The sequence below is a fragment of the Kwoniella pini genome, chromosome 2 (genome assembly GCF_000512605.2).
Source record: "Kwoniella pini CBS 10737 chromosome 2, complete sequence".
Lineage (NCBI taxonomy): Eukaryota > Fungi > Basidiomycota > Tremellomycetes > Tremellales > Cryptococcaceae > Kwoniella > Kwoniella pini.
This window is the reverse complement of record NC_091717.1, coordinates 247,395-271,268: the sequence shown is the minus strand read 5'-3', so window position 1 is coordinate 271,268 and position 23,874 is coordinate 247,395. Positions and strand designations below refer to the sequence as shown.

Genomic DNA, 23,874 nt, shown 5'->3' with positions numbered 1-23,874 from the left:
ACAGTTTGTACATTCGTACAAATGGATAAGTTAACAATATGAAGAGATTATTTCGAACGAGCAAGTCGCCCGTCGTGGACCCGTTACCACCGCCAATCTCAACACCTGCTTCTGGAACATCCACACCTACAAATGTGAGTCTGGGCATTGCATTTACCTCGCTTGTCCAAGCAACGCTAATATGAGTAATCATAATAGCATCATCAAGAACACAGGTGGCCATTCGGGCATTCTCATCAACCTGAAGTTACTCCATTCCCCATAGATGCAGGTAGAGAAAATGCGTCTACCTTACCGCCGTTGTCAAATGAAGCAAGAAAGGGAAAACAAAGAGGACCTTCTGGTGGAAATAATCCAAATGCACCCAGCTTGTTGGAGATACGGCAAATGCAAGATAGAGATCAAGCTATGAGATCCGTTCAAACGCATCACCACCAACATCAAAATCAACATTTGCACCAACATCAACCTCACCAATCAAAGGGATATGGAGGATCAAATGCGTCTGCATCAGATGAATGGACTGTGATCTCACCTTCGAATAGTCATATACCGATACCATCTCCAGGATCAAATGGTCACGGACGAAATCAAATGTATGACTCGTCATTGTTCGAACCTCTGGCAATTCCAAATGCAGCATTTGCAACTTCTCCTACACCATCAAACAATGATCCATCGAGCGTATCGACACACACAGTATTGTACCTTCCACCAGGTGCTCGGCCCGCTACACCACCTTCTATGCGTCCACCACCCTTGGGAAGCGCTCGAAATTCTCAGGCAAGCTTAAATAGCATGTCCACAGCTCATTACGGTGAAGCAGGCGATATAATCAGTCCGCCATCCAATAATGTAGGAAGAGAAAGGGGTCATTCTGTAGTTTCAGCTACAGGGTCATTGTCTAATCGGTCCGATCACGAAAATCCAACCTACACACAACAACAAAACACTAACTCTTACCCTTACGCTAGTAATAACACTAATATGAATCAAACTATCCCTACCAACGCTCCTACACAATCATCAAAACTGCAAAAAGCTTATCCACAACCCACACGATCACCCTTGGCCAACACATATCCTTCTCCAGAATTGACATCATTTCCATCTCCTCATCCGTATTCTCTTCCGCCACCACCACCTCCAACAACCCAAAACCTCAATGGTTTCAACCCTATGGTACCGCGAGCGGAAGAAATGCCAAATGTAGTAAATCTATCCAGGAGGGGAAGTCAGATGGAAGGTAAAGAGAAGAAGCGTGGGTTCTTAGGTATGGGTTGGGGTAAAGGGAAAGATAAGGAAAAGAAGGATACCGGTGATGTGAACCGGCCTATCACGGAGGAACCTAGGCGTAGCTTCGATGGATGGAGAGGTCAGACTGTCTCTGGTGAGACTGAGAGTCAACCGTCATCTACTCATGGACATTCCACCTCCCATGAGCAAGAAGATGCCCCAAGGGGGAGGTTGTTAGGGCTAGATTTCGGCGGAGGTGGTAAGCAGCAGCAGCAACACCAACAACAGCAACCCAACGATGCAGGTTCAGCTATTCGTAAGTGATTATAGTCCCTCCTTAAGCATTGCTGACGAGTCTTGATGGACAGGATGGCTATGCGCTCAGCCAGATCCCCCTCCTTCCCAGATCTACGACGTTTGCGATAGGATACACAAATCTCAAGGTATGGAGGGCATAACCAAAGATGCTGCGCGAGCGATCCGCAAGGAATTCAAGGGCGGTAACGAGAATGAGAGGAAAAATGCAGCAAAGGTATGGCTATATTTGATGAGAAATGTCTCAGTCAAAGGTTTCAGGCGTGAGTCATTCTCTATGCTGCCTGCTTTACAACGCGGTGAAAATTACAATAGCTGATGTCAAGCTGGCTTCAGAACACGCATCAAGCAAGAAATTCTTGTCTAGCCTGGAGCCTATCCTGCTAGCTCCTGCGAGCAAACCTCTGGTCTCTCAACCTACTTACAAGCTCATCACCGACATATTGTCCGATTTGACCTTTTCTTACGGCCTAGAGAAAGGGTGTGAAGGTTTGGCCGAACTGTGGAAGAAGGTAAAATTACCTCAAGAATCGGAGATAGTACGTGCACACTGCTCATGAACATATCTAGTCATGGCGCTAATACGGATTATAGGGAAATCCACTGCCCGCAGATCATCCCATCTTCAGTCCAGAACCCTTCTACCCTCAAAGACAAGCCTACCATTACGCCTCACCCGATCAATCTTTCCCTAGCTCTCGACGTGCATCTTCACCTTCTCTCCAATACCTTTCGGCTAATCATCAAGATATACCCAATGGTGATCAACGCGGACCATCACCGAATTATGGTGGTCCTAGATATGCCAATCTACCAAATCACGGGGAAGACATCCGAAGACTGGTCGATGAGTGCACTGCTGCCAAGGAGAGTGCTAGAGTTCTTAGCGAGGCTTTGATTTTCACTGGACCAGATGAATTGGAACAAAAACCAGTCATTGGGGTGAGTTTCGTCAGATCCTTCGAAATCAAAACCTATTAACAATCGTATGTAGGAATTCTATCGTAAGGTCTTCCTTGCCCATGAATCCCTTACCAATCAGATGGACTGGGCGCAAGCGGAGGCTGCGCGATCTCGCGAAAGTCATGCTGCCTTGACGCTCAACGGCAACTCTGATACGGACAATACGAAGCATGATACACCCGAGGAGCAAGCCCTGGCGACTCTTTTGGAAGCCCATAGCGCGCTTGGGGAGGCACTTAAGCAGCATGATGATCTGACAAGACTGGCTGGCGAGGAAAACGAAATGAGGGAAGTTAGGGAAAGAAGCAAGAAGGAGACTAAGTTGGACAGGAATGTGAGTAATTCTGATTTACTGAAGTTGATCATGACTGACTTGCGGTTCTAGCAACATATGTACGATAATTCAGGATTACTGCCGCCTTCTTCGAATCAGGCGCAAGCATCCTCATCTCGATCGCCGTCACCAGTTCCTCATGCTCGACTTCCTCCTGACAATACACTCAAGGTCACTTCGTCGCCACGAAACTACGATCTACCTCTTCCTCCCCTGTCGAACGGTACCGCAGCATTACCGATCCCGGGTTCGAACAACCCATTCAGAAATGCGATCAAATCAAGAACTCCTTCACCAGATCAACGTCATCCTTTACCTCAGCTTCCTAAACTTTCTTCTTCTCCTAGTAGGACCTCTTCACCCTTGGGCAGGTCACGTATGGGTGGACCAAGACCTTTACCTAACCCTTTTGCGAAAGGCAATAATGCCTCTCATCAATCTCTGGCAAATCTAGCTAATTCGGCTCATGTTGGATCAGAAGGAGGCAATATCCCATCAAGGAATGGATCTGGTGATACTCCATCTCGTAGTGGAACAGGGGATTCGTCATCCCAAGGAGCACATGTACCGGCTGAAGAAGTAGATGGGGATGATTTACCCCCTAAACCTATCAAACCAAGTAGAAAAGCATTAGGTAAACGTAGAGCAGTAATTGATGAAGATAGTAAGTGTCATTATATTACCATTGTAGAAGTCTTGATTTGACGGATTACTTTAGATAATTTCAACCCAGATGATATGTTTAATCCAAATCATACTGATCCAAGATCAATAAATCGTGATGGTGGACAAGGTAATCCAAATTCCAATAATAATGAGAATGAGAATGATTCATCAGAAGAAGATTATATAACACTTCTAGATGATAAAACGAAAATCAAACCGAAAATTGTATATGCTTACGACGCTTATGAAGAACGACAATTAGAATTAAAGAAAGCTGCTCAAGCTTTAAAAATTAGTGAAAAGTATGGTGGTGGAGGTGGAGGTGGTTCAGGAGGTGGAAGAGTATAGAGATGCTATTAGGCTGTGGATCCATTTATACTTGATACTTCTTTCTGATCCCGTCAATTTCCGGATGGAATTGTACCATCTTGACGAATGAAGGAGTTCGTGGATCCTTGTTGTATTAAGATATGTGAACGATGTTCGTCGTTATTTGCTTCTTATTGGATACCGCATATTAATTTAGCAATAAAAAATTACCAAACTCGAATTTTCAGTTTTTCGTTTGATTGATACATAATCTTCTCTTCACCTTTCTCTGCTTATGAGAGATACTTATATACCATATCTACAGTAATGAGCAAGCTTGATACTCTTGTATCAAAATCAAACAAGTATTGACCGACGGTCTCGATTGTTGACCGCGACATAAGCGCCTCAACTGTATTTGTACTGTATGAAGACTCTGATCTGTCCGATAAGGAGTATTAGATATCAGATCCCCGGTGAGTTTTACAAAGTGTAGAAATAGCGTGGGATTCAGAATAAGGTCAATAGCCAATGGATAGATGTGGCAAGATAAGTGGATTGCACTTATTGATCGGTTCATACCAAAGAGAAGCTCAGAGGCTTAGATTCGAAGCATGACCCCTAACAGTGGGATACATCTGATATAGGGAATTGCATCCTGTATCAATGTTTAATGAACAAACGTAAGTGTCAGTATCAGACGAAGTAAAAACAAATTCTCATCGCAGCAGCTTTCACAAGAAGAGGAAGCGAGTGTAATGATAAATGACATGACAGTTTATCCGGAGACCGACGGTCATGTCTGTAAGTAGCCGACATTTATTCCACCATTCTAAGCACTGTGAATTTATAGTCACTTCCAAGCTACATGCAGCACATAATTACAAGTCAATTCAACTGCATGTCGTGAACGTAACACGATAAATCCACAGTATGGATATTATAACCAATCAGAATACGAATGATGTTGTCCTCAAGCGAAGATCTATGATTGATAGTTCGATATTCGCGCCTGCTTACACGAGTAGGATTTATAGCCTGTATAAAACAATGCGGAAACGAAGCCTGTAAAGCAATGCATAACCAGTCTACATGACTGAGATACAACAATTGTCGAAGCATGATATATATCTATTACAACATTCTAGTCTATTTCGACATACCCACCATTGTCAATTCCAGCATCCAATGTCGCACCCGTTACTTCACCTATGAATTGCCTATATCCATCTTCATCTTCACTTTCCAGTATCGCAGAGTGTATTATGTGAATACTAGTCGTTTCTTCTCTATCATCCCAGATATTCGATCCTTTACGTTGGGGAAGCCCAAGTCCGTTATATCCCATATACATGGCCGGATAATCCGAGCGTGTATGATAGTCACTCGAGGTAGACAAAGATTGTAAGAAAGTATGTTGACTAGGTAATCTTGATTTTCCCAGTTCTAAACCTTCTCTAGCTCCAAGCCGTGGAGCAGGTGAATATGAAGTTGAAGGTGTTTGTAATTCTTCTTCCAAGCTACTACTTGATGAATTCGATGAAGATGATAATGTCCTTGAAATCATCTCAGGAGTACGCAATTCTTTTGTTTCCCAATTTATACGATGATTGTGCAAACCTGAGTTTCCAATTGGATTAAAACAATTCCTTCGTTGAGTCTCCCAATGTCTTCTTAAACTCCTTATATCTCTTCTAGTCAAATGATCAATCCCTACCAATTTAATCTCCTTCAATTTTGTAGGTATCAAATCATCATCATTTAATCTATTAAATTGTACTACTTTTAAATTCCATAAAGCGCTAAAAGGGATTTGTTCAAGTCTTGACAAATCCAAATTTTCAATAGTTGGCGGTAAATCACTTAGAAAAACTGAAAGAGATTCAGGTGAAAGTAAAGAACAAGATGATAATGATAGGTATTTCAATCGTTTGAAATTCTTTGGATTAGGTAAAGAATGAATGTTGGTAAAAGCCAAATCTAATGATTCTAAATTAACGAATTTTTGAAATTTTCTAATCCATTCATTTCCATTCAAATTACTTGCTCTTAAATCTAATTTATTTAATCCTTCTCCTAAACCATCTATTATAAATTCTAACTCTTCTAAAGGTAAATAAGATGATGAGAATGGAATATTAAATTTAATCAATTTATTCAGATTAACATATCGTAAAATAGGTTCCAAAATACTGGATAATTTTGTATTTTCACCTAAACAATGTGTAATTGAATTTCGAGAATGTGTATGAGTTTGAACATTAAGTTTACGTTTGTATAAAAGGGATCTTAAAGGGATATTTCGATATTGTTGATAATGTAAATTTAAAGTTAATTCTTTAACTGAGGGTAAAATGTATGTTTTTAACAAATTAGGTATTATAGTAGGTATATTATTAAGTGTTATCTGTTTATGCAAGGTTGATGAGATTGATATTTGATATAATCTTTTTGATGTTATAGATATACTTAAAACATCTGTCAAATTTAAATATGATAAAATTGAGATTGCTATTTCTGTAGGTAAAGTTGAGAAAGGCGATTTACCATCTTCAGGTGGTTTAGAAATGTATACAATTTCATTCTTACTTTTCATTTGCCGTTGAGAGCATTCTGAGATTGCTATACTCGATGAAGTGGATTCTTTAGGTAAAGAAGAAGGTAATAAACTTAAATGTGAATGATAAGTCAATATTCGACTTGGCGGTAAATGAGTTATGTCCATTTTCGCTAGTAAATGGGTGTTATGCGATCCTCAGAGCGATATGGTTTGGTCAATCTTCGATGTAAATTTGATGATAATCTGACTATCTGATCTGCTCTATATGTTTGTCAATATGTTAGATGAAAGAGAGATATCTTGAATCACCTCTTCATTCGTTATACATATTAAGTAATTTCCTTTGTTGTTGTGATTTGTTGTTGTCAATAAAGATAGACGTCATAACCATTATCGTTTACCTTTTTCAGGCACATCACCATTCATGGTAATAATATCGGCGATCACCGGAAAAGGTAAATTGCATTCTTCACAAAAGAGCAGATTCTATCAATGCATGGGAAAAACATGAGAACAGATGCTATTTACAATTATACCTTGGTACACAAGTGGTATTTTCATGAGTTCGAAGGAAGAATAATCACATCGTACAAAACTTGTAAAGCGTGAAAGTAGACAGACATAATAGTTGACATATTGTGGCGTAGGGGACATAAGTGTATTCGTGTATCGTCTGTCGTCGTATGAGAAATTATAGTGATTTTTTTCCGCTTCATCGAATGGTCGTCGTGGTATAGAATGTCTTTTAGCCAGATGTTTTATGCTTCTTGGAGCAGCCATTCCTTACATGACCACACAGCATTTTGACTTTTCCTCCACCTCGTCCTTCTCACTCCTTCTTCTTCCACCATACGCTTCCCTCCTGTGATCGTGACTAGCACCTACACCTCCATGCCCTTGATCCCGCACCGTCACTGCAGCTCTGGTAGCAGCTTCGAATACCGCATCAACACCTTGCATAAGTAAAGCCGAAGTTTCGAAATATGCTCGAGCACCAATTGCGTTTGCCATTCTTTGGCCCTGTGCATTTGCGACGGTCTTAGCATGACATCTGCCATAAGATAGATCAGAATACTCACCGTAGCTCTATCAATGTATCTCTCAGGAGTAAATGACCCATTTGCAATCGCTTTGTCCCTTAGATCCGTCTTACATGCTACTAGTATGACAGGGATTTGTCGACCACATATAGAGCGTACTTCTTCGATCCACTGTTAAAAAGTCAGCGTCTGCAAGACTTTCAGAGGCTTCTGGATAGGATTTAGCGGGGTTGTGTAGCTCACTTTCTGCGAAACATTCTCCAAAGAATCTGGTGTATCCACGGAGAAAGCTATCAATATGATATGGGCTTTAGAATATGATAGTGGTCGCAATCTTTCGTATTCTTCTTGTCCCCTGAACAAAATCGTATATTAGTATAAGATCTGCGGTAAATTGAAAAAGCAGGAGTGGTTAGTATATTGATACTCACGCTGTATCCCATAAAGCCAATTGTACAGGTTTTCCATCTAACTCAATCTCCGTCACATAATTATCAAAGACTGTTGGTTCCTAATAATGAATGAATCGAATATCAACTTAGGATTTCCCTATCATCTGAGTTCTCCAAAATAATCGTGTATATGCTGTTGAAACTCACATAACTTTCTGGAAAATGTCCAACTGCAAATACGTTTAATAAAGAAGTTTTACCTGCTGCTCCATCTCCTACAATGACGAGTTTTCGTCTCATCTATGATACGTAAATTAGCTGATATAACTTAGGAATTCTGTTGCAGACTTACAGCTCTTGAAGGGCTTCCTGACATATTATTTTGTCGAACTTGCTATGTGTTCAAATAGACTGCGGTACCTGAATTGTCTAATGAAGATGTTCTTTCCAAAAATTATAGTCCTAAGTAGTTTAGACGTCCTTTCTTGATGATTGTTTCCCGCTCAATTGTGTTGTAGGATTGAAGGCAGTAATGGATAAAGGAAGGAAGTGATAGTAAGGAGAAAGTTTTATTCTTAAAGAAAATAATTATTGATCGATGAAAGGTTTTTTAATTGTAAAGCGAATACGGCGAATGAGAATTTGATAAGCACAGATGCGTTTAATGCTTTATGATGAGGCGATGATTTTCACTAATTGTTGTGTTTCTTCTTCTCAATCTGAACCTCGTTGTAATTTTAGTCGTTTCTGTTCACTTCTAAGGATGCATTTGAGTGTTATCCCGTTTGTTCCGCTAATAATGCCTTTACTAATCAAACTAATAGTCGTAAATCTAAGTTGAAGTCTGTGAAAATTAAGAAATCGTACGATTTTAGCTATTTTGATCTCATCATCAGGTTTTCTTAATTACTACTATTATCAAAACATTTTTATACAAGCAAACAAGATATCAAAGGAAAGGTGAAGGATGATGATGATGATGGAAATTTTATTCATGTCAAGGGCGTTTTAAGGATATTTATAAATTTGTATATTTACACGTGCAACTTTCAATCATTCAAGAATGATGACGGTGATCAATTTTAACCCGGTCCGAAGATTAAAGATCTCCTTCTCTCGGACAAGTAAAGTTGTAAACCGAGAAACATGAAAATGAGACATTCTTAGAAGCTTGTTTATATGAAAGATCATTCGAAAGATCACTCACGTTTTATATATGTGTTTAAATTCCTTATCTCCCCTACTACTCTACTACTTTAGTTGTTGACTTTATTCTCCTAGTATGATCTTGATTACTACTTCACTGACACTTGTGATTGCTTCGAGATATAGCAATCTCCTTTGTATCGATTGTTATTTTCAAGGGAGAACGATGTGACAAGACTAAATGGATCGTTCCACTTTTTATTATCAATGGTTAATCTACGAAGTCCTCTCTTAAAAAGGTCTCCTCCACTTTACTATTACTTTGCGGGCGGTGTGATTAATATTGCCGTAAAATTGATTCAACGTGGGAAATGATTATTGTAGATTTCTTCCCGCTTCTTTAGATATCCCGGATTTGTTTGTGCAAATGAAACCGTAAATCCGATCAGGAGGTGACTGCTTTTGATTTGTTGATTAGATATCCAGATGAATATCGAAAATTACTTTGAGGAATTTTAGCAAAAACAGCAAAATGCACAACATATAACAGATAAGAAACGCTACGATTCACGCCAGGATTTTCATTGCAAACACGTCAATTAATATATACAATGATCCAGTTGCATATCAATGACGTTCACAGGTAAAATAGTCAACGTTCCTCCTTCTATAACTTATTGACCCTATATAATCCCTAAGTGAAGCTTACTCGTGCGAATTGCCCTTAAAGCAGAGTAGAGAATAACCTGCCAAGCAAAGATTATCGCATTTGTCAAAGTGCATCACACAGCTAGGTGTAGCGTGTATTTTGCCAAAAGGGAACCCGCAATACTACCGCCGCAGTCACACAGTCACCGAAGACTCAAAGCTATAGAAAAGCAAGGGTATTTAAGCATCCTGCAGGAATCGTTAGTGCCTTGACAAAGACACCTTGACGGACATCACCGATGTAGAATTATCACCGATCTTGAGAGGATATGTCGGTGTTAAGTGTTGAAACGATAACGCCGCAAATTACCGATTTACCACGTACTTGAATTTCAGTTTTCATTTTCTATGCACTTTGTAGTTTCTACGGTAGTAAACCCCTGACTGCATTCCAGGTTGGATAGCAACAGCAAAAAACCTTTAATTCTTCATTATACCTATAATCATTTTGTCCCATCCATCAAAAAATCCAATAAAAAACCGACAAAATGGCTGAAGCTCAAGCTCAAGGACAACGAGGTGGATTCGGTAGAGGAAGAGGTGGTGCTGGTGGAAGAGGACGAAGAGGTCCAAGAAGAGGTGGAAAGAAGGAAGAGGAGAAAGAATGGTGAGTTGGGGTTGGCCTTGTGTTGTGCAGCATCGAGGACTCGCAAAATCGCTGGGAACATTTGCATAAGATGTATCATCCGGTTTAGATCTAGACAGGCAGAAAAGAGGTCTTGTTGAATTGTCATTTGACCCATAATTGAAGAGAAGATAGAGATCGGATACATCAATAGATGGGATTATTGGAGAATAGGCTTGAAGGATATTTTACTGATTTATCTAAATTCATAGGGTTCCCGTCACCAAGCTCGGTCGACTTGTTAAAGATGGTAAAGTCAAGTCTTTAGAGGAAATCTACCTTTTCTCTCTCCCAATCAAGGAATACCAAATCGTCGATTTGTTCCTCCCTGCCCTTAAAGACGAAGTTATGTCTATTAAGCCAGTTCAAAAACAAACTTCTGCTGGTCAAAGAACTAGATTCAAGGCTTTCGTTGCTGTTGGAGATTTCGATGGACACGTTGGTCTTGGTGTTAAATGTGCCAAAGAAGTTGCTACTGCTATCAGAGGTGCTATCATCGCTGCTAAGCTTTCTATTCAACCCGTTAGAAGAGGTTACTGGGGTTCTCACATTGCTGAACCTCACACTGTCCCATGTAAAGTATCTGGTAAAGCCGGTTCTGTCATGTCTAGATTAATCCCTGCCCGTAAGCCGAATTGTCTTTGCCTTTCTTTATGAAACCCATCATCTGATTTTTTAATTTTCTTTCAGCTCGAGGTACTGGTATTGTCGCTGCCCCTGCTTCCAAGAGAATGTTGCAAATGGCCGGTATCCAAGATTGTTACAGTGAGTTGATTTTTTTCTGGTAGGATTTATAAAGGTATAAATATTAATCTTCGTTTGCTTTTCGTGAATAGCCCAATCTAAAGGATCTACTGCTACCCAGGGAAACTTCTTGAAAGCTACTATGGCTGCTCTTTCCAAGACTTACCAATTCCAATCTCCAGACTTGTGGGCTATCAACGATGTCGGACAATCTCCTTTGGATGCTCACTCCGGTCACCTTGCCATTGCCGCCAAAAAAGCTGCCGCTTACTAGATTTAGTTTTTAGTAGGGATAAAGGGATTTGGTTTTGTACGCGTTTATATTTGAGATGAGATATGCTCTATAACATAATGTTGCTTGGGTTTGATGTCGGGGCAAGGATTGCCTAACGTTTTGGTATTGAATTATGAGGAGAACAGAAAAAGCTGCCTTGTGAATGGATTTGTGCAATCGACTAGAGAGAACTGAATCTGAATGATTTGCTTGCTTTTTCTGAAACCATACGCAGCAGCTTCAAAGTCATTGTATGGACTGTTACATCAAGCGAACTATTATTCGTTGAGCAGTATTTTATACCATGTGTCCAACGATGATCTCCTTTAAAGGGTAAAGTTGGCTCGAATTGACAATGATGAAGTATATTTCGGATCCGACCGAAAAGCTGAGATTTGTATCGTGACGCACACATTTAAGACTTTCAATCGTTGATTAACATCAGAATTTTCAACTTCATTTTTATTACCCAATAATAATATTAACGACTCATTTACTCTGTTAATCACGAGAAAATTGAAACCTTTCTTTCTCGAGGAGGTGCGCTAACATTCAAACAAATCTCCCAAGGGGAGAAGCTCAATAATCATCAATCACACATTTCATTATATCAACATAATGTCAATTAACCTACCTAATACTTTACCTCCCCCTTCTTTATGGATTGAGTTATTACCTCACTTATTAAATCAATTAGAAAATAAAAAACCATCAACAGAATCATTTCAAATATTACAAATTACATTACATATATACGCATCACTTCAATTATCATCATCATCATCAAATTATAATTATAAAAAATCTAATATACCTTTAAAGAAATTATTAGAATTTTCAACAATTAAAGAATTTAATTTAATTAATTCAACAATTTTATTAAATTGTATAATTTCTTATCCTTTAAATTTAATAACAATTAATGAGATACTTTCAAATTGTTTCTTAAATGATGAAAATCAAAATTTAGTAATGACATTCAAGCATGATATAATTCCAAATTTATTAAATCGATTATCATCATTATCATTAAATGATGAATTAAATCTATTAAATTTAAAAAAAATAATCAATATTTCACTTTGTTTAATTAGATCACATGATGAATTATTAATAATTCTTTCAGAAAATTCTGAAAATCTATTTAAAAATTTAAAAAGTGTATATGAATCAATTAATAATGATATTCAACAACATCAACAACAACAACAACAACAAAATGAAAAACTAGAAGAAGATAAAATTAAGATTGAAATTAAATCTGATATTTTAATGATTTGTAAAGAACTTTTAGATAATTCATCATTAAAAGGAAATGAATTATTAGAAGAAGAAGAAAATATAATCAAATTTATGGGTAATTCATCTTTATCAAATAATAAAGAATTATTTCAAAATGGAAATTCTTTAAAAGATGATTGGGAAATTATTTTTAAAAGTAATCGAGATTTAAATCAAATTTATAAAAATATTTTAGAAAAACAAAGAAACGAAAATGCGAAAAGTGATCTTGTAAGTAAGAATTCAAATTTGGGAGGATTTTTTCCGAAAAATCATATTTCCACCATACTATTTACTAAATTTGGATGTGAAAACATTTTCTTTAGCGTGTTAAATATTTACTTAAACTTTTTCCAACTCTTCAACCTTATCTTTTATTATCTGCATTATCTCATCCTAATTTCACTTCTTTACCTGAAGGTTCAAGAGCTACACCTTCAGAACAAGCTTCTCCAATTGTTGAAATTATTTTAAACGGTGGAGAAGGTTTACCTAATGATTTAAATGATTTAAAAATTGCTATTCAAAATCTTTCACAAGATATTCCTATAGCTCAACTTGATCCTAAAGTACAAATTAATGGAAATGAGAAATTAAAAATAAATACGAAAGTTGAAAGAAGAAATATATTTAATGATGAAGATTTGGATATAAGTAAATTAAGATTAAAAGAGGATGAATCGTGAGTTAATATAATACTATAAACCCTACTTTTATAGGTATAAGCGTAGTATTGAGATTTATACTAAGTTAAATTTGTTTTGTTAGAACTTTACCGACATTATCAAATACTATACCTGATTCTCTTAGAGCATCAATTATGAGATTAGTTGAAAATCAAGTTGTTGAAGAGGAAGAACGTAAAAGAGCTTTAAAAGATGCTAATTTGCTTGACGATGATGAAGATGATTATGAAGAAGGTGATGATGGAATTATTAGTCGAATTAAAGTTGGAGGAGATACTAGAGGTGATGATGATGATGATGATAATTTAAACGAAGAAGATGGAGTAAAGGTGAGATAGATATTTAAAATATCGTCATACTAAGATATTAATGACTTTTTTTATCAGATCTCAAAAGAATCTTCAGGTACAATAACACCTTCAGGTCCATCTGATAAACAAAAACTTGATATATTACGTACTTCATATATAACAAATCCTAAAATATTTGAAAGAGATGGTATAACAAGAAGATCAAATGAAAGAAAAAAATTAAGAGAAATAATAGGATGGGATGATGGTCAAATTGAAGGTTGGAAAATAATGTTAGAAAGAGATGTAAGTTTTTTTTTTTCCTATATGAATATATGATAAAAGCTAATTGAGTTTGGTTTTTCTTTGTTTTTTTTTTTGGGGAATATAAAGCCACATAAAGAAGATATTTTAGCTGCACATGCAGATAGATTATCACGTTTAAGAGATTCTTCTCCTACTTCGCATCGTCAAGGAAATGATATTTCTTCTAGAGGTGGTGGAAATGGTAGAGGAGGAAGAGGAAGAGGTGGTGGTAGAGGTGGAAGTGGTGGTAATAGAGGAAATGGGAAATCAAGTAGAGGTCATTCAAATGTTACTAGAACAAGAGGACATGATAAGAAAATGAGTAAGATGGGAGCGTTATAGTAGATTAAAGGAAAATTATAGCATATAACATTTTATGCATATATCTTATGTTGTATACAATTTGTAATAATAGCTACTAATTGAGACTAAGTTAAATGAAATCCCATTGAAAGGTTATGAAGACTTTATCTATACTTGTTGATTTTATCGAAAAAATGGCCGACTCAAAATCGATAATGAGGTTAACATGCTACATAAACAATTACATCTAAAATACTTAATGAAAACAAAAGACAAAAGTCATAATGAGTTAGTTCAGACAAGCTATCAATCTGTATAACAAAACCAAAAGGAATTTGAGTAGAAGTGACCGTCTTATCCACTCGCAAGTTCAGCAATTAATTGACAAGCCATTTCTAAAAAATGAAATGGACCACTAACTCCACCTATACTTTGTTGAGTTCCATTTATAATTCCATTTTCTTTCGTATGTAATTTTCCTGATAAATTTGAAGAAGTTGAATTAATAGGAAAATCATGACGTGAAACATCTGGAACATCTTTTTCTTTTTCAGTAACCATATAATAACCTAAATTACGAAAATCAACTAAAAAATGTTGTTCATCAACTCTATAAAGTTGTAAATCCATACGAACCTTGAATCCCAAAAAACAAAGTTTCAGCACCAATTTTATATTCTTTAGGCTTTAAACAAACAAAACTTACAATTACATCACCATATCTTGCTCTTGTTTCAACATGATATAAACCACCTGCAATTTTTTCTTGTGATGAAATTTCTTTTTTATTTGGTGCTTTTTTACCCATTATTGGTCTTTCTCCATTATGAGCTTCTGCATATTGTTCAAGTGCAGCTTCAACTTCTTCAGTATATCCACCAGGTGGTGCACCTCCAATTTCAGGTAATGCAATTTCTTCTTTTAATTTCCATTGCATACCTAATACATTTAATGTTTTATAAATTTCTAACATAACTTCCATTGGAGGTGATCTTGATCTTATACCAAAATGCCACTTAGGTTTTGACATACTTTTATTACTTCTAGGAGGATCAGGTACTTGACTTGCTAATAATGCTCGAGCAGCTTGTTCCGCTGCTTCTTGTTCTAATAATTGATCTGGTTGAGGAACTTCTGTCACGGGTGTCGCTGTCGCCGTCGATGGTCCAGAAGACGATGGAGCTATACGGAATTCCAGAATCAGCACTGTTCGACCTGGACTGGATTTTGAGCTGGACTTACGAGTCATGTATCCAGGTAAACTACTATCGAGAACGTCGAAATGGGCATTTGGTATATCTTGAATTTCGAGATCAACTTCCTCGTCTATATCTGGGTGTTCATCTGCGCCGTTCTGTGTTAATGATGAGGGAGGCTAGAGAAGCGAGTCGTCGAGTCAGCATCTCTCGTCCAGACCTCGGGTGTTCCGATATCGGTTGTCAAAGCTCACAGGTATATCCGCATTCCAAGCAGGCGGCGAAGAAGCCATGAACTCTTCCATAGCCGACATATCTTCATCCTCCTCGAACCCATATGCTATTAACCATGCCATCACATTAGTACCTCACACTCAAGAGAATTACATGAATGTACCCACAATCTTTCAATATTCTCCTATGATCCCTGACTAGCTGATAGGCGACTTTAACCTGGTTATCGCCTTCCCGTTGTAACGCATCCCAAACCGTCGGCTCGTTATAAGTCGAGATCTTGTCTAAGAGTTCTTCCACGATATCTGGATCTATTATACCTAAATCTTCTGTGAAGATCATTCCTTTCGCTTCAGCAACCTTTCTGGGATCGGCTTGACCCTCATTGATGAGTAGGAGAGTTGTCATATCGTCCATTGGTAATGCGGGGTACCTATCCATCTCAGGCAAAGGTTCGAGATAACGTGGTAAATTATCTTGAAAGAATGGCATTTGTCGAATCTCATTTATAGTCGCTCTTTTCAAGGGATCAACTTCTAACATCCTCTTTAATAAGTGTCGGGCGGGCTCAGAAACATGTGACGGGATATGGAAAACACCGTCTAGAAGCCTTCGTCAGCTCACAGCTTTTCTGATTGACATGAACATTTGGCTTACTCTCGATTTTCTTGAACAGAGTTGGGATGTGTTCATCATCGAATGGTAATTTACCACATAGTAGAACATACATGATTACTCCGGCTGACCAAACATCAATTTCTGGACCGGAGTATAGTCTGAACAGGTGAGAGAAACAAGTCAGCAACGAATATATCATGTCCTAGAGAATTCATAAAGCACGTTAAACTCACTTTCCGGATATGACCTCTGGAGCAGCATAATTAGGACTTCCACAACTTGTCTTCAGGAAATCACCATCTGTCATCAAATTTGATAAACCGAAATCTCCAATCTTGATATTCCTCCTTGAGTCGAGAAATAGGCTAGAGGGGGGAAGGAGGAGTATCAGTATCCTGCAATGTTGTTCAGAATCAGAAACAAGGAATTGCTCACTTCTCCGGCTTTAAATCCCTATGGACTATATGATGCCTATGACAATACTCTATAGCCGATATCATTTGTTGGAAGAAACGTCTTGCTTCTTCCTCTGTCATCTATTATGCGGTGGTTTAGTCAGCTTCACCTCTCCACAAGGTCGAAACATATCTATCTCACCCCATGCTTCCCCTTGGATACTATATAATTAAACAGTTCTTCTCCTGCGTATTCCATGACCATAATAACGTCTGTGGGAGTAGTGATTACTTCGTATCTGAACAGTGTACCGTGAATCAGCTTTTTGTTGATATTGAGAATTGCGTGAACAGAGAGTGTTGATTATACTTACAGCTTGATGATATGAGGATGTCGTAATACTTTCAAATACTGAATCTCTCTTTTAACTCTAGCATTCATATCAGGAGTCGTAATTTTCGCTCTATTAATAAGTTTAAGAGCGACTTGATGACCTGTAATAGCATGAGTGGCCACTATATTAAATGACAAGGATAAAAAGTAAGTTTACGTTCCCATTTTTATAGATAGATTAGATATTATGCTAACTCACATTTAACTTTACCAAAACTACCTGTACCTAATGTTCTTTCTATTATATATTGACCAACTCTTGGTTTTTGACGAGGTACATTTTGTTGTTGTTGAAATTGACCATGATTCATAGATTGATTCATTGAATTATGTCTTCGTCCACTTCCACCTGCTGGTGCGGGTGGTGCAGGACGAGTTGCCATTGTTTGTGGATTATGGTCTTTGATCTTATAGGTGTTATTGTGAGAATGGGATATGATACACTAATGATATATCTATGTTTGCTTATCGGCACATGTAGTATTTAGTTATAAGCTTGCAGGGTGATGAGAATGATATTACGAGTGATTGTTATCAGGATAAAGGGGCCTTGGAGATGGTTAATGCGGGGTTTATCAAAATTACCTAATCAAGTAAATTCAATTGTATAAGAGTTGATTGACACCTCATAAATCACTCAAATACACTATTATTATTATTTATCACACTCGAGTAACACCTTTGTCATATCTATCTATATTCTATATTCTATAAATAATCATACACGTATAGTCGTATTATATGACCCACGAGTTTATCACGACTTTACCGTCAATCGTAACAAAGTCATAAATAACTCATCCACCAATACCCTATTGATGAATGAGATAACCCTCTTTTCAAGTGTAGTGTTCCTCTTTGAATCGTTTTCACACGCGACAATCAGACGTAACTTATTCATTCATAATCAACTCTGTAGCCTAATTCACAATTAGTATAATCTTCTTATCACTGCCATAATGGGTAATACACCTTCATCACATCAACATGGTCAAGCATCACCACATCACTCACAAAGACAAGATGAAGAATCCTCCTCTTCATCTTCTCATCATCATCATCATCACAGACATCCAAATCTAAGATTACCTATGCCTCAACGCCCTACACATATTTCACCTCAATCATCAAATCCTACATCCCCATCAGGTGGTAGAAGTGGATCACCTAGACGTAGAAAATCATTAGAACTTCCAGATTTAAATAAACTTTCTTTTACTCCATCAGCTTTAACTCCTGCAGCTCCGGTACCAACCGTACATACTCATACATCTCATCATCTTGCACCTTCAACTTCAGCAATAACATCAAATAAAACATCTCCAATAAATACAAGTGATCCACCTATTCCTCCCTCAAATATAGTACCAACGAAAAGATGGCAACATGCTTTAGGAGGAAGGGCATCTCCTTTAACTAATCCAAACGCATTAGGAGCAATGTCAAAATTGGATAATAATGTTCCATCAAAATCAGCTCCTATTTCTATGCCAAATACGAATATTCAACATAGAGGAGATGAATCTAATCCTTATTTCCCAACTACTGCAGCTCAAGAAGCAGCCGCTAAATCTATACCTATACCTATACCTGGAAAAGAATTACCACCTCCATTAGGTAAACCAGCAGGACTTTCACCTCCTCCACCTACAAAAGCTCCTACACCTTTACCACCCAATGCCTCGGCTACACAACAAGGCGAACAATCTACACCCCTTCAACCCGTTGACGATGGTTTGGTGAATGTACCCGTACATTGGACTGGAGGTGGAAAGACAGTATATGTAACTGGTAATTTCGCTGATAATTGGAAAGGACGAATCAAGTTGCATCGAAGGTGAGTCGGTGTCTTTTTGATTCGTTGAACCCCTCTTGTTTCTCGAGCCGGAGTTCCTCTTCCTCTGACCTTGACCGTGACAGCTCTGACCATTAGCTAATCCCTATATAATAGTACTCACGATTTTAACACCACCCTGCGACTTCCTCCTGGACAATACAGACTAAAATTCATAGTTGATGACTCGTGGCGATGCTCAAAGCAAATTTCGACTGCTGTGGACGATGACGGTACTTTAGTCAACTGGATTGAAGTTGAAACTCCCAAAACAGAAGAGGAGATGCGAGCTGAATGGGCAATGGATGCTAAACCAGCTGTCAAAGAGGAGAATGGTGAGTTTTACTAATCTCCTTGTCTATCGGCAGCTAATTTGGGTGCTTGTCTTCAGTCGACGAGTCAGCTTGGACCACAACAATACCACCCGCTTTAACCCTTTGGCAATATGTCGAAGAACTACCTACACACTTCTCTCCAGAAGAATATCAGTCCTTCATGAAAACTATACCGTACTTACCGGCTGTTCCACCTCCCCCTATATTACCTAGAATATTGGATAAAGTCATTGTTAATAATGATTCCAAGCGATTGTGGGATTCGCATGATCCTTCAATGGCTCAACAAACTGGTTATTCGGCTCCTGCGACCTTGGACGATAATTCAATTTTGGCCGTACCTAATCATGTAGTTCTCAATCATTTGACGGCAAGCGCGATACGGAATGGTACTTTGGGTGTAGGTACGACGACTCGATATAGGAAGAAAGTGAGTCGATTTGGTTAACCCGCCTTCAAATGCCATAAGACTTGTCTCCGGTAGTAAGACTATGTGGCTGATTCGTTGTCAATGTAGTACATCACCACCATGTTCTTCAAACCCACTTTAGCGGACATGCCTGGTACTCAACCAGTTACTGAGAGTGTATCCCAAGTACCCTCGGAATCGATATCGCAAGCCCAATCGGTTCAATAATCCGGAAGTACTAGATCTGAATGGTCGCTGTCAATCATGGACTACGATGAGGGGATGCATAGAGAACTGGACAAGATGGAATTGAAATTATGTAGCATTTCCAACATTCGTTATACGTGTTCTTCATATCTTACATCCATGATACATTACAGTACATATATAGATTATTTGTGTCTCATTTCTGATCATATAAGTATAGCTTTATCCATACTGATAGTATCTTATCATATAGAAAATGTATAAAATAGTAAATATTGATTAATCTTGTTATGTATGGGTTTGGGTTTTAATCGGATGTGATGAGTTTTTACCGGTGAATGACGATAACCGGTTATCAAGTTTACCTTTTTAATTTCAATCTCCGGTTAAAAGGTGTTTATGATCATTTGAATAATAGTAAGTTATTAGTAAACCCGAGGAATGTTATTTGGTCTTGGGGTAATAGATGATTCGATAATTACTTATTTATATATATATATTCTTAGTTGATCATCTTATTCGCTACTTTATACACAGATTGAGATTGAACTGACCAATATTTCAAAAGTATCATCATAAATTTTCGAATAATGTCATCATCAACAATAAATGATTTATTACCTTCAGAAATTACATTAACAAAATTATCAAATATTCCACATGAACCAAAACGTTCAAAATCTTCTGCATTATTAACACCAAATTTACCTAAATTACCTATACCACCTTTAAAAGAAACTTTAAATAAATATTTAATTTCATTAAAAGAATTACAAACAAATGAAGAACATTTAAAAACAAAAGAAATTATAAAAGAATTTTTAAAACCTAATGGTGAAGGTGAAAAATGGCAAAAAAAATTAAAAGAATATTCAAAAGATAAAGATTCTTATATTGAAGAATTTTGGTGTTAGTAAAAATTCTTTTTTTTCTTTTTCTTTTTCTTATAAAGGTTTTTTTTTAGCTAATTTAATTTTAAATTAAATTAATAATTTCTTTTTTAGATGAGAGTTATTTATCTCATTCAGATTCTGTTGTTTTAAGTTTAGTAAGTAATAATTGAACAAATAATTTAATTAGGGATATTACTGTAATTGAAGCTAACTCCAAATTACGGTTTAGAACCCTTTCTTCGTACTTTCGTTAGTAATATAGTGATTTCTTTTTAACGAATAAAGAAATTAAGGCTAATTTTTCGATTCGAATTTTACAGATCCGATGTAACTCCCCGAAGTGATCCTCAATTATCCCGAGCAGCTTCTTTAATCTTATCTTCATTATCATTTATTCATGATCTACGTAATGGTTATTTACAAGCGGATACAGTTAGAGGTATACCGCTAGATATGAGTCAATATGGTAGATTATTTGGAGCTTGTCGTGTGCCAACAGATGTGAGCACATTGTTTGGAACATTTGAATGAATGATTTGGCTAATTTAACATTGGGATTGGCTATAGCGTGGATGCAGGATGGAAGTTCATGAGGAAAGTAAACATATTGTAGTACTCAGGCGTGGACAGTTCTGTAAGTTAAAGTACATTTCAATTGACGAGCCTTAATCTCGCATTGATGTAAAAATCTCGATTACTGATTGCCATATCTGTACGGGGCAGACTGGTTCGATTGTCTTGACTCGAAGAATAGACCGATATTCACAGATCGAGAAATTTTGAGTAACTTAGAAGCTATCGTTAAAGATGCTGATAGAACACCTGTACATTCTGTGAGTGCGCGTATACCTATTTATGTCTGCTGCAAATCAACCAACGTATTCATCGTAGAGCGCAACATCAGCTAATATTTTGTAATATCCTGTTTCAGGTTGCTGCCAATTCGGTTGGAATACTAAGTACAGAATCTCGTAAAATATGGTCACACCTCCGATCAGAATTGATTAAATCTAACAAACTTAACGCATCCTGTTTATCGGTTGTCGAATCTGCTCTTTTCGTGGTTTGTTTAGATGATGCAGGACCCGAAGATTTAGCTGAATTATGTGGAAATTTCCTTTGTGGGGGATATAAATTGGAAGGAGGTGTTCAAACTGGTACATGTACGAATAGGTGGTATGATAAGGTGAGTATTAGTATATGGAACGTTGAATTACGAATCAGCTGATAAGTTTTGTAGCTCCAAATTATCGTTTGTTCAAACGGTGAAGCAGGTATAAATTTTGAACATACTGGTGTTGATGGTCATACAGTATTAAGATATGCTGCCGACGTATATACCGAATTAGTCTTACTTTTTGCTAAAGTACGTCTATTATTTGACACATTCCGCGATGATTTATTCACAAAGCGATTTGATTATAGACGATAAACCCTTCAACACCTTCATTATTCAAATCAAAACAATCACCATTCTGTAAATCAGCTAAATCACCACCTAAAGAAGAAGATGGAGAAGAAGAATTTGAATTTCAACCTAAAAAACTTGAATGGAAACTTACACCTGATTTATTAGCTGGTATACGTTATGCTGAAACTAGAATAAGTGATTTAATTTGTCAAAATGATAGTCAAGCTTTAGAATTTAAAGGATATGGAGGAGATTTTATCAAAAGACATGGATTTAGTCCGGATGCATTTGTTCAAATGGCAATTCAAGCTGCTTATTATGGTCTTTATGGTGAGAATCGGAATTTCCTGAAATGAGTATGTCAAATTGGCTAGATACTAATGACTCGAGGTAATCAATAGGTCGAGTGGAAAGTACCTACGAACCTGCTATGACTAAGGCTTTCCTACATGGAAGAACCGAGGCTATTCGTACGGTACAGCCTGAATCAGTCGCTTTTGTCAAGGTGAGCCTTCTTCACTAGCTTATCTTCGTAAATTCTGAGTAAGAAGATGGCTTATGTGGAATGACCTTGTCTGTAGGCATTTTGCTCCGACCATGCGTCGGTACATGACAAGATCGAAGCCTTAAGAAAGGCTTGTAAGAGGCACACTCAATTGACAAAAGAATGTAGTCAAGGCTTAGGTCAAGACCGGTGAGTTTCTTTCTTTCCCAGTTTCCCTTCATTTCGGCTCTGATCATTCTACTGCTATGACGTAGACATCTGTACGCAATGTACTCATTGATTCAAAGAGACATACAAGCATATCACGCTTCACGAGCAAGAGGAAGTTCAGCCACAAACGGAGTAAGCGGTAAATACAACAATGGCACCGAAGATAGTAATGGTCATAGCGATGATACAGGAAGAATATCACCAAATAGTCAATCTGCAATCGCATTCTCACCTCAAACTCAAACCTCAGTCCTGAGTGGAGAAGGTAGTGCAATTGACGATGTACCTATACCTGATCAAAAACCGAGAGTTCCCGCGTTGTTTAAAGATCCAGCATATAACCTATTAGGCACTAGTGTTTTGTCTACTTCAAATTGTGGAAATCCAGCATTGAGATTATTCGGTTTTGGACCAGTCACTCCAGAAGGATACGGTATAGGTATGTCCGATGATCTTTCCTTGATTGTTTTGTTATTTATTTATTTTTGAAGTTCAAGGTTTTAAATGCTAATTTATAATTGATTTAGGTTATATTATAAAAGATGAGGGTATATCAATTTGCATGTCTTCAAAACATTTACAAACTCGTAGATTACTTCAAACTTTACAAGCTTATTTAAATGAAGTTCAAAAAATGTTAATTGGATTATGGAAAGAAGCTAATGAACGTCCAGAAGCATTTATGGATCATACAGGAGTTATGAGAGATGCTAGAACAGGTAAAAAAGTTGAAATGGATGGTGATGAAGATAAAGAGGAAGATGGTATGTGTGAGTATTTATGATTTCATTTATTTTTTTACGTTTTTTTATAAAAAAAAAGGAGGAAATTGAGCTGAAGCTAGTATCTTTACTCTTTACTTTTAGTGGGAGGATTTGGTTTCTTTGATGTTGGTGTTCAAGCTGCTTTACCACAAGCTAGGAGAAGAAGACCTGCTGTTGGTGAGTATTTTCAAACCTTGTTGAAAAAAATTCTTAGATTGATTCTGATTCTGATTCTGATTTTTGAAATGTTTCTTTTTTAGGTAAACAACTTGTAATTGCAGAGTATTAGAA

The 23,874-nt window shown here is 37.3% G+C and overlaps 8 protein-coding genes across 8 annotated transcripts; 5 read left to right on the top strand and 3 right to left on the bottom strand.

Annotated features, from left to right (window-relative positions):
* Positions 1–38: 38 nt before the first annotated feature.
* Positions 39–3,862, top strand: I206_101420 (uncharacterized protein; the record flags this gene model as incomplete). The annotated part of the gene is made up of 8 exons (XM_070202385.1): positions 39–134; positions 199–1,552; positions 1,605–1,814; positions 1,888–2,090; positions 2,146–2,493; positions 2,546–2,848; positions 2,900–3,512; positions 3,567–3,862. The coding sequence occupies 8 exons, from the start codon at positions 39–41 to the stop codon at positions 3,860–3,862; spliced, it is 3,423 nt and encodes a 1,140-aa protein (XP_070058486.1).
* Positions 3,863–4,967: 1,105 nt separating this feature from the next.
* On the bottom strand, positions 4,968–6,548 carry I206_101419 (uncharacterized protein; the record flags this gene model as incomplete). Its single annotated transcript, XM_019158311.1, has 1 exon — positions 4,968–6,548. The coding sequence occupies one exon, from the start codon at positions 6,546–6,548 to the stop codon at positions 4,968–4,970; it is 1,581 nt and encodes a 526-aa protein (XP_019008924.1).
* A 618-nt stretch (positions 6,549–7,166) lies between these two features.
* Positions 7,167–8,191, bottom strand: I206_101418 (uncharacterized protein; the record flags this gene model as incomplete). Its single annotated transcript, XM_019158312.2, has 6 exons — positions 7,167–7,403; positions 7,463–7,594; positions 7,667–7,778; positions 7,855–7,934; positions 8,023–8,115; positions 8,168–8,191. 6 exons carry the CDS (start codon positions 8,189–8,191, stop codon positions 7,167–7,169), a joined length of 678 nt encoding a protein of 225 aa, XP_019008925.2.
* Positions 8,192–10,157: 1,966 nt separating this feature from the next.
* Positions 10,158–11,312, top strand: I206_101417 (40S ribosomal protein uS5; the record flags this gene model as incomplete). Its single annotated transcript, XM_019158313.1, has 4 exons — positions 10,158–10,276; positions 10,507–10,919; positions 10,985–11,059; positions 11,131–11,312. 4 exons carry the CDS (start codon positions 10,158–10,160, stop codon positions 11,310–11,312), a joined length of 789 nt encoding a protein of 262 aa, XP_019008926.1.
* Positions 11,313–11,930: 618 nt separating this feature from the next.
* Positions 11,931–14,217, top strand: I206_101416 (uncharacterized protein; the record flags this gene model as incomplete). The annotated part of the gene is made up of 5 exons (XM_019158314.1): positions 11,931–12,824; positions 12,920–13,275; positions 13,362–13,608; positions 13,666–13,875; positions 13,963–14,217. 5 exons carry the CDS (start codon positions 11,931–11,933, stop codon positions 14,215–14,217), a joined length of 1,962 nt encoding a protein of 653 aa, XP_019008927.1.
* A 315-nt stretch (positions 14,218–14,532) lies between these two features.
* On the bottom strand, positions 14,533–17,398 carry I206_101415 (uncharacterized protein; the record flags this gene model as incomplete). The annotated part of the gene is made up of 11 exons (XM_070202384.1): positions 14,533–14,814; positions 14,885–15,360; positions 15,421–15,553; positions 15,629–15,714; positions 15,776–16,210; positions 16,266–16,384; positions 16,460–16,591; positions 16,662–16,762; positions 16,824–16,920; positions 16,996–17,137; positions 17,215–17,398. The coding sequence occupies 11 exons, from the start codon at positions 17,396–17,398 to the stop codon at positions 14,533–14,535; spliced, it is 2,187 nt and encodes a 728-aa protein (XP_070058485.1).
* A 576-nt stretch (positions 17,399–17,974) lies between these two features.
* On the top strand, positions 17,975–19,821 carry I206_101414 (uncharacterized protein; the record flags this gene model as incomplete). Its single annotated transcript, XM_019158316.1, has 4 exons — positions 17,975–18,852; positions 18,967–19,184; positions 19,241–19,614; positions 19,702–19,821. The coding sequence occupies 4 exons, from the start codon at positions 17,975–17,977 to the stop codon at positions 19,819–19,821; spliced, it is 1,590 nt and encodes a 529-aa protein (XP_019008929.1).
* A 569-nt stretch (positions 19,822–20,390) lies between these two features.
* On the top strand, positions 20,391–23,872 carry I206_101413 (uncharacterized protein; the record flags this gene model as incomplete). The annotated part of the gene is made up of 15 exons (XM_070202383.1): positions 20,391–20,709; positions 20,805–20,848; positions 20,923–20,942; positions 21,014–21,194; positions 21,261–21,327; positions 21,417–21,526; positions 21,625–21,879; positions 21,934–22,059; positions 22,119–22,434; positions 22,506–22,609; positions 22,686–22,798; positions 22,864–23,258; positions 23,347–23,589; positions 23,686–23,760; positions 23,844–23,872. 15 exons carry the CDS (start codon positions 20,391–20,393, stop codon positions 23,870–23,872), a joined length of 2,397 nt encoding a protein of 798 aa, XP_070058484.1.
* Positions 23,873–23,874: the final 2 nt, after the last annotated feature.